This window comes from Miscanthus floridulus, chromosome 4, assembly GCF_019320115.1.
Source record: "Miscanthus floridulus cultivar M001 chromosome 4, ASM1932011v1, whole genome shotgun sequence".
In the NCBI taxonomy this organism is placed as follows: Eukaryota; Viridiplantae; Streptophyta; class Magnoliopsida; order Poales; family Poaceae; genus Miscanthus; species Miscanthus floridulus.
In genome coordinates, this window is record NC_089583.1 from 113,506,763 (window position 1) to 113,516,912 (window position 10,150).

The window sequence follows — 10,150 nt, forward strand, 5'->3', positions numbered from 1 at the left end:
CTACAGGCGATAGGCAGGTCAGAACAACGTAGGTGAGCCTAGCCACAGCAACAGGGTTATGGTTGAGGATTGGTACTCGGACGATGAGTTGCTTACTCAGTATGTTTCTGACTGGGGGTTTTTGATTGCGCCGTCTCTTAGTTCCATGCTTTATTAATGATCAATATAGCCATGTAGTAGAAATTCTATTGTGTTGTCTTATATTTCATTTGAACTACTGATGTATTGTACACATGTATCATGTACTCGAATTACCCATGATCGATCTTAAGTGATCACATCTGTTTGTATCATGCGTTAAAAATTTCTAAAACGAACGTAATCATTTGTTGCGCCATAGCCCACGGCTCGTCTTTGCTGTACAAAACTACAGAACTACAAGCGAAGGTGGGCTTACAGGCGGAGGTGCTGTACAAAACTACAAGTGTTGTACAAAACGAACATGAAGCAAATAAATGGACGATAAGTTGCCATATAACATTTTCATTGGTTTATGAGGCTACAAGTTTTCGACGACAATATTCATTCGACATAAGTTCGACGTAATGAACTAAGTCCCACGATGTAATGAACCTCGTCGTCCGGTACAAGAAGGGGGTCGTCGTACTCCACATCAAGAAGGGGGACAGCTGGTGCAGCGTGGGAGGAGCCATCCTGTTACAAAATGATAAACAAAGAGTTGGAGTATTCAAATTAACAATTTTTAGAGTAACATTATGTAGCATTGCAAAATTTGAACTACTTGTTTTGCAATACGAACATAATATGAAATCACCTGTTGTCTTCTATGCCGGCTAGCCTTGTGGCCAGATTGTTTGCAAATGGAGTAAAGATTCCTGCCATGGGTCTCGTTGAAGTCTCTCCCATCGTACATGTCTTCGCCGTACCCTCTCATAGCGTCCATGTCCCCCTTCAGTCGCTTCTTCTTCCTCCTACCCTTCCCTACCTTCATTAGATCCGGATGCGGCACGTAGTCAACCATTATAAGGTGGCTACTGTGTTGGGTTAAGGTATGGCTCGAAGCTCATCTTCCAAATACTAGCGGTGTTTGAACGGAGATACAAGGGTGACATATATGACAGATCCTCATAGTTGTACCCGCGAACCCTACAGGTCGTGATCATATGAGAGCAAGGGGCATGCATGATCTGAGGGACGTTGCAACTGCACTCCACCTTTTCAAGATCAACTCTGTAGTTTTGTCCACCATAACATTCATCGCCCAGGCTTGTGCCACCCTTGCCCCGACTAAAGATATGGCAGCGGGGTCCATACGGCTCGGTGGTGTGCTGCTTGGCCAATTCCTCGGCCTCCTTCAAATGTTCAGCTCTGGCCTTGCCAAAACACCCCTGCTCAGCTATATTCCTCTACGCAAGCTCCCACCTCTTCATAAAATATTCGTTGCACTTATGAAAGGAGAACTCAACAATTCTAGACACAGGCAACGATCAAACTCCGGTGAATACAAGGTTGAAGGACTCCGAGGAGTTAGTGGTCATGATGCCATACCTGAAACCCTCCTCATCATATGCTAACGCCCACTGAGCCTTCTGTTCCATCTGCGCCTCTAACCAGACCTTTCCCGCTGCATTTACCATCTTATCTAGTTCTCTCTTTGTCTCCTTGAACTGGTGCTCTGTACGTACACAATATAGAGCCTTTACCTTGTTACATACCTCCTGCTTCCGCTGACGCCGCCAGAAATTAGCGGCAAAGTGTCTCATGCACCATCTATGTACTAGAGGTGGGAACCCATCTATATGCTCAGCTGCAACATTAAGAAGCCCTGTGTGATGGTCGGAGATCAAACATATAGTGCGAGTTGGACCAAGCACTTGCACACGTAGAAGCCGCATGAACCATGACCACGATTCATTGTTCTCTCCCTCTGCCAAAGCAAATGCCACGGATACTATCTGGTCCTCAGGATAAACAGCAGCAACCATCATCAAGGTGCCCCTATACTTTCCTATCAGGAAAGTGCCATCAACAAGTATGACTGGACGACAAAACTGGAATGCATGTTCTATTTGCGCAAACGACCAGAACACACGATAGAGGACATGCCTCAATGGGTCCCGAAAAAACATCCCTCCGGTGTCCACAAACCATTTCAAGCCAGGGTTGTAATAATGCATTGCACATAAGATGCGGGGCACCCTGTTGTACGCTTCCTCCCAAGTACCCCATCGAATCGGCAGAGCAATTTACTTAGCACGCCAAGCCTTTTCGTACGTCACATCGTACCTAACGAATTCAGATATGGGCTGTTGTAAAGAAGACACCGAGATGTCGTTGTTGTCATCAACGAGCCCCAATATATGACAGACAAGGTAACGTGTAGTGAGCTGCTGATGATTTTCCTTCCTCCTATTGTCTAGGCAAGTGTGGGGTTCAACAACTTTAGTTATCCTCCATTTGCTATCACTCTGTCTCCTTCGTGCATTTAACCTCTACAGATAACCGTTTTTGCATATCAAGTGGTACCTCAACTCCTGGTCTGAATGAGTGACGGTGTACGGTCTATAGTGGTACACAGCATAGTTCTAAAGGAAGAGTTTCATCTCTGATATTGTGTTGAATATCATCCCCTTCCTAAGGGTTTCTGTCTCATGGTTATACAATGAATTCCTACACATCTAGAGACCGGTATCACAAACTGCCATATTCGTCATGCTGACATCCTTATAGTTCGGAACGCCCCTGAAAGGTACGTTCTTGGACCTTAGTTGCTCAGGCTCAGTCACTGTGTAAGGTGGTGGTGGAACATACTGCTGCGCTTCGCTAATTCTGGCCCATGAATCATAGGGGATATCATCTGCAGCCAAATCTATGACTAGTCTACCCTAAGCGTAGACACCTTGCAAAATCTCAGTTGGTACTGGTAATGGTATAGTATGTACCGGTACTAGCATGACATCAGCCGTTGTTGCCATAGCATCTGTACCTCCTTGGTCATCATCAGAATCGTCTGAATCACTGCTAACTATATCACCGATCCTGTCCTCCTCCTTTTGCTCCTCCTCTTCTCATTCGAACTCATTCACATCGAAGTCATTGCTTATACAGCCTACTATAGTTGAATGAAACTACTCCTGCGTCAACTAACCGTCCAAATCCATGTTATCCTGAGATGCTTCCCCTTCGACCCTTAATTCTTTTTCATTGCCTCCGAAACCATCAATGGACGGGCCGTCCTGAACACCATGCATCCTGTATCCATTCACCACCACCACCTCAGCCATGGGCATATTAGAACCTTGGAGAACCCTAGTGTAGTGGGACCGGTGAGCAGGGTTGTGCAAGGGCATGAGGACATAGTGTGCCCTAGTCTTCCCAGTATCAAACCTCTCCTTTAGTGTGAAATCACCGCCAAACTTTATATTCAAACGGACACAAATGTCATTGAAGCTAGGAGGTTCATCAAACCATTCCAATTCTTCGTCCATATCCTCAAACATATTATCCTCTCTCCTAACACTTCCTCCGTACAAAACTCTAACACAACAATCCATCTGTAGAAGCATTTCAAGAAACTTCATTAAGTCGTCGAAATCATCGTACGTAATATCCATATTAACATTAATATATTTTCTAACTATAACTATACTAACTAATCAAATATTAACATATATACAAGGCATACTATAACTGTACTAACTAAACTACCTTACTTTACTACCTATACTAACTTATTATATTATGTATACTAACTTAACTAACTAACTTTACTAACTATACTAATTATACTTTAATAATTTTACTAACTTCATTAACTGTGCTAACTATATTAGTAGAGTACCTCGTTGCAGCGCGCAAGATCGGACCGGGAGGCGCGGGCGCAAGGCAGCCACCATGCGTGACCGGAGGGGGAGGCGCGCCGGCGTGCGGGCGTGGCGGGCTGGCTGCCTGGTTGGCGCGGGCGGGCTGGCTGGCGTGGACGGACGCGGCAGACGGCGTGCACGGCGGCGGGCAGGCGCGGGCGAAGGCAAGCGTGGACGGTAGGGCGCTTTGCTGCTCAACCAGTGGGACTGGCCGCGGCGGAGGTTATACGCGGCTCTGTCGCGCCATAGATCAGGGCGCGACACTGTCGCGCCAATATCGGTGGCGCGACACTACCGCGCCATGATCGGTGGTGCGGCAGAGCCCTACCACGTCAGCGTCCAGTGCTTCTGGTCTCCGCCACGTCAGCCCTCTGTCGCGCCACCATGCATGGCGCGGCACAGGCATTTGGCCGCGCCAGAGCAATAGACGCGGCCAAAAATGTTAGTTTAAAAAAAAACCGAGAGTGTTAGATTTAAAATTAAGTTCGAAAAAGTGTTAAAATTAAAAAAAAATCAATGAAGCTGGGTACAATATTCCTGAGCACACCTATAAATAAGGTGCTATTTAGAAAATGAAATTGGCTTCATATTTTCAATGTAATTAGATTTGTAGATTTCTTATTATGTTTATCTAAACTGCAGGCTATATGCATAGCCATAGACGTAGGTAAATACGTGATCCTGTGCAACGTACGGGTATATATTTAGTGATAAAATAAGTTATAATAAAATAAATAATATTTATAAAAAACATTGAATAAGACGAATAGTTAAATAAGATGTGTATAGAAGTAAAAAACGTGGTTTATTTTGGGTGGGAGGGAGTACACAGTCACCGAGCGCGAGGTACAGGAACAACGTAATATATAGTATGCTTCATTCAGTTCTCGACGCCATATAGTAGCCTTTTCTTTTTCTTAGTTACCAACCGCTGCGCCTATGACGTCGAGAACGGGCGACATTAAGCCACCGGTCATCAGTAAATCCACGACCCTGAGGACCCTGCAGGTTGTACCCCTTCTCCGTCGTATCTCACCCTGCTGGGCAACAAGGGTGCACGTCGTAGTTGCACGCCGCGCAGAGGTACATGTAGCGCCCTGCGCCGGAGGTCTCCCTGCCGGCGTCGCACCAGCGGCTGGCGCCCGCCAGGCGGGTGAGGGTGAGCTCGTGGCCGGGGTGCCCGTCCGAGTCCACCAGCAGCGGGAGGCTCAAGCAAGCCTCGTGGATGTTGAAGGCGCACTCGTCGCAGCTGTAGCCGGCGCCCGTGACTGTGAGCTCACACGCGGCGCACGAATGCGTGGATGCCTCGCTGTAGTGGTACCTCGACAGCAAGTGCTCTTGGTGGAAGAAGGTGCTCTTGGGCTTATGCGTTTAAATTTATCAGCCAATTTATCAGATAAAATTTACAATATTTTTCTCTCATAACAAATCATAGCAGCCGAACAGGCCCCTTGATAGCGGCACTATCAGCTGCCATCGTCTCTCTCTCCCTGAGCCTTGTCTTTGTGCGTGCGCTGGGTTTGAGGATTGCTTTGGGCACCTTGTGAATTGAACCAGCAGGATTTAAAAGCCAAAAAGATGGCCAGCTCCTCCGAACGAACCAGTGGCCACGTCACCCAAAATGTGCCCTTCCGTTGGATCTCGATCTGTGTGGCCACGATTTGCTGAATCAGCTTCCAGCGAAATCAGCTTATTACATGAATCTTGTTTACTTTCTGCTCCTCCTCTGTAGACATCTGCTCCTCCTCTGTAGAAATTTTTTGAATCTAGCTTCCGCTCCACATTTTGCTGCCCAGATATTTACATCGGCACCTCGGCTTCTGCCCGATCCGGCCTCACCAACCTTCTCTTCCGCATGTCTTCCTACTCTTCGATCCCTCTCTCCCGACGCCGTCGGTGCCACGCCTCGAGCGGCCCGACCACGTCGGTCGCCGGCCCTCGGCGCCGCGGTGCCCAGCCTCCTCCTCCTCCACGCTCCTCTCCCTCCCGAGACCCGACGCGAGCAAGGCGGCCGTGTTCTCCTCGCCGACGTTGTGCCGTCCACGACGCCACTCCCCTCGTCAGCTCCGCGACCGCGTTCTCCTCGCCGGTGTCGTGCGGTCCGCGACGCTAGCCGAGATTGTGTTGCCGCTTCCGCCGTTCCCCTTCGTTCCCCTTTTTGGCTGACGTGCTACGCCCTTTGCCGGAGTCGTCGGGTCCCAGAAGGACGGCCGGCTCAGTTGCGGCCACAACCCTAATAGTAATTCCGCCGTCCTTCCCCTCACCCTTTCTTCTTGGTTCGTCGCCAGGTTCAGTTCTTCTCAGGTTAGGTCTCCCATTTTCCCTTCCGGTTTACTCCTCATTCATTTCCTTGTTCTAGATCTGGATGATTTCTTCTTCCAATTAGCGATTAGTTCGCTCATTCGAATTCTTGTTTTGTTGATGGTGATGTGCTACAGGTGGCCCTAGGTGCTTGTGGTGGAAGTCGTGAGGGGCCGCGCGCGCGCGCTGTCCTGCTCTGCGTTTCTCACTCCGGCCAGAATCGGAACAGCGGTTCAATGGTTGAACGAGCTGCCCTGCATCTCTGACTCCTTTTCTTATTGTTTTCCTATCCCGTTCCTGAGCTATGTGCCGTGCCTGGAGGAGCTGCATGCTCTTTCTTTTTCCTTTTTACGTTTGTGTTCTTCCTGATTGATCTTGTATATTCTATCAGAGTTTGGGTTTTTCAATGTGCTCCTTCAAATTGATTTTTTGCCGCATTTGGGTACTGTTCTCGTAGTCATGAATAGTTCAGATTGGTTCCTATGTTTCTTTATACTTGATTCGTCAAAATAATTCATTGTACATTTTTAATTACATATTAGATTGATCTGTTGGCTCATCAGTGTTGCTTCATTGTGAACTGCACCAAGGCATTGCAAAATGCTATATCATGGTCCCTGCCCTTCTCCCAAACCAATAGGTGCAGGTGCTAGGTGATATGTCACAGGCATCAGGTCAAATATTATTGTTTCTTATCCACGCCATCATGCTCCATATATATGCCCTTTACCTAGACACAGATTCATATGCATGGATATAATTCTAAAATCATAGATTTGGTGGTTCATACAGTTTATTTTTCTGCATTGCTATATGCATGGATATAATTCTAAAATCATAGATTTGGTGGTTCATACAGTTTATTTTTCTGCATTGCTATTTGCTCATATGTGATTATTACAGATATGGTCTGTTCATGGTTTAGCGATTGTTTGACCATGTTCCTTTTGTTATTTTTTTACAGGGTTCAGGTTTGCGGACACAAATAGTTCCAACAGCCTTGTCTTTTCAACAGATTCTCGTTTCAGAGCATTAGCGCCAGGCTTGTATTTTGCCTTCACTTTTTTTTCTCTCTTCTTACATAATATATTTGTGCTGTATGAATGAAACACCTAGGAGCTTATTAGCTTGACACATGCATAGATTTGGATGACAGGCCCAGAACCAAGAGTCCAAAGGAGTAGGTAGGTCGCCAACTCACCATTGAGCCTAAACGTTTGTTTTATTGCTTGCAACTGCCCTCGTTATTTGTCTAAAACAATAGCCAAAGAACTATAAATATAGCACCAAAAGATAGCTGGACGACATTTTGTGTACACCGGCTTAGAGATCAGCTACCGTGTATAGCTTTTTCACTATAAAATACTTATCCCAATTAAATCTTAAGAATGTTTTGTTTTCTGATAATAGGTACCTTAGTTTTCTTTGACATTTTCATATCACCTCATCGAATGCTTGGTACAACAAAGAGGAATAGAGCGACCTCAAAGTACACTAGAATTAAAATTACAGTGTGGTTCTCTTTGTCAGATTCGTATCCTTTATGTCGTAGGATTGTAAAATTCACCTCTCCCTACTCTATATGCACAGTGGTAAACCATGTGTTTCATCATCAAAGATACCCAGTTTAGTACACCTTATAACATTCAAGCTACAGTTCGTTTGACATATGAGTTGTGCTTTCGGCTCACTTAACACCATCCAAACCGAGTTGCATGGTTCTGGTGCAATGGTTTTTACTCAACATTTAGGCTACACTTCCTTTGGAAATGTTGGAAGCAAAAAATTAGTACCATGTACAGGGCTTATAATGATATATGATATGCATGGATCTGTTGGAGAGCTTGTGCGTAGGTGCGTACCAATCAGTTCTTTTGAGGAAACATATAAGTTGATGACTTTCTTGTACTTTTGTCCAATCTGTAATTTTCTATGTATATGGCCAGATACTCCTACAACATGATCAGGTGGTGATCTACAATATCTGATGATTACATCATAAATTATGTTTAACTTTTGCAGCAATGATCTCGGGAGATCTTTCCTTCTTGTGTTTTTCTTTTTCTAGAATTGAGCCTATTTTCGGTGAGTTCCGTTCTTAATGTTTGACTGATTTGGTGTGTTCAAGTTTTATTAGAGTCAAATTGGGTTTGAACCCATTCCTGGTGAATTTTGGACAGCCTCCGTTTGTACACTGCATACTATTGTGCTTTTGAAACAATGGTTTTCACATACACAGCAATAGCAAAAGCAGCACTCTTCTAATTTTTAGAGCCGTGACTCCTTCCCAGCAACAGTTACCTACTCATTGTCCTTATCTAATTTTCCCACCTTTTATTGGTTTGTTTTTTTTGGTGAATTTGAGAGTTGTTTAGTCAGCAGGCTTATGTACTGTTCCGAAACTTATTGAGAAGCAAAAGTTGCCAGGCTGTTTTGGTTTCTCAGTCTAGCTGCAATGCAGCGTCTGCTGTTCCTCCGACCACCAGATAGCTGCTGACTGAGTTTGGACAACAAGTTCAATCCGCTGAACCTGGTAGCTGCATCTCCTTTCAGTGTTTTAGTCATCGGGAGTAGCATTTCGGTGGCTGCAATCTACCAGGAAAACATCAGTTGTAGCTAGGCCAATATTATCTATGCACTCCATAGCTTGTGTAACAAATTTGTACTATTCTGGAATTCCGAATACAGGTATCTTATTTGCATTTGCTTTTTTCAGTTCCTAATTCCCATGACTCTAGACAAAGGAAGTTATCAGTCATGGTTGATCCTATCCGTTTTACCTTGAATCGTTGCATCCATTGTAAAATGCTTATCTACTTTTACCTGTTTAAAACTGAAAGCTGAGTGCTGATCAGGTACTTCTTTGCATCCATCTAGAATCCACTGTTCTCTATTTTCATACATAAAAATAAACGTATTGTCTTCTATCTCCTGCTTGTTTCAAAGTTCTGCTATACACATATTAGAGGTTCATACTATGATAGTATAAGTCTTGAATTTCCATCGGTAGTTCTACATTTGTCTACCACATTAACAAGCAATTTATCCATTGCAAGCTTGGGATCAAAAGAACAAAATCAATGATGCTTTGTACATTCATTAAAATATTGTGTTTCTTGTGCTTACTCACACTTAAATTTGAAGCTCCCTCTTCATGACACTGCTTAGCTGCTAATGTCAATTTATTGTACAGAGTATTGCTTCATCTGGTTGATCTGCTATTTTTTTATAATGCCTCTTCTGAGAAGATTACATTTTAAGTTTACATAAGCTAGCCTTGTATCTTGCTTCCAGTAATTTGTTAACATGGTGGTACACTCTATTTTTTCAGAGAAACAAGAGGCAGTGAGGAAGCTGATGGAGACCTCAGGTATCTATGAATCTTTTTTCTAGATCTCTGAATGTCTTCCCTCCTAATGCTACAGCTGTCATATCCTCCATTGATTATTATATGCCTTTAATACGTTGGGGCTAAAGAGAATTCACGGTGTAGTTTTTTTAGAGCAAGGTGGTGCTGGAGGTTTTGTCGGTATCAAATTGAAAAATCCTGAAATGAAACGTGTGTGTGCTTCTATGGAATAATTGCATTATGGTTCTACCTCTGCTTTCTATTAGGTAACTAAAGGTACCTGTACAGATAAAAAGCGGTATGCATTTCCATCAATTTTGTACCATTAAATGGTGCATTAACAACTGTGTTCCCTGGACTAAATATAGTGGCCTGATCCTATTCATGGTTGCTGATATGCAGGTTCTTTCCCTTATCAGGATCTCGGGTTGATGATATTTGTAGCTCATTCTAAGGTATCCTGTTTCTTTGATGTTAGGTTCTCATAGTACATGCTCATTTCTTTTTATTAATCTTACATATAGCGCCATGATCCTTTTCATGGACAAGTGCTCTGCCAATTTGAGTTTTTCAATGGTTCTTCCACAAACATACCATGTCACAATTCTTTGACTGCCTCATCCAATAAGAGATTGAGAAATGTATCATGATTCGTGTTAGGATTCGATTCCTATAT

The 10,150-nt window shown here is 44.2% G+C and overlaps 1 protein-coding gene across 1 annotated transcript; it reads right to left on the minus strand.

Annotated features, from left to right (window-relative positions):
- Positions 1-4,856: 4,856 nt before the first annotated feature.
- Positions 4,857-5,301, minus strand: LOC136549114 (protein VACUOLELESS GAMETOPHYTES-like). Its single transcript, XM_066540404.1, has 2 exons — positions 5,269-5,301; positions 4,857-5,186 (listed from the first exon to the last, which is right to left on the minus strand). The coding sequence occupies exons 1-2, from the start codon at positions 5,299-5,301 to the stop codon at positions 4,857-4,859; spliced, it is 363 nt and encodes a 120-aa protein (XP_066396501.1).
- Positions 5,302-10,150: the final 4,849 nt, after the last annotated feature.

Bases quoted from the DNA above. Each gene is read 5' to 3' on its own strand.
- LOC136549114 (XM_066540404.1), bottom strand. From the start codon at position 5,301: ATGGCAGCTGATAGTGCCGCTATCAAGGGGCCT. The intron at 5,187-5,268 runs GTTCGGCTGCTA...TAAACGCATAAG, and splicing joins GTGCCGCTATCAAGGGGCCT to CCCAAGAGCACCTTCTTCCA.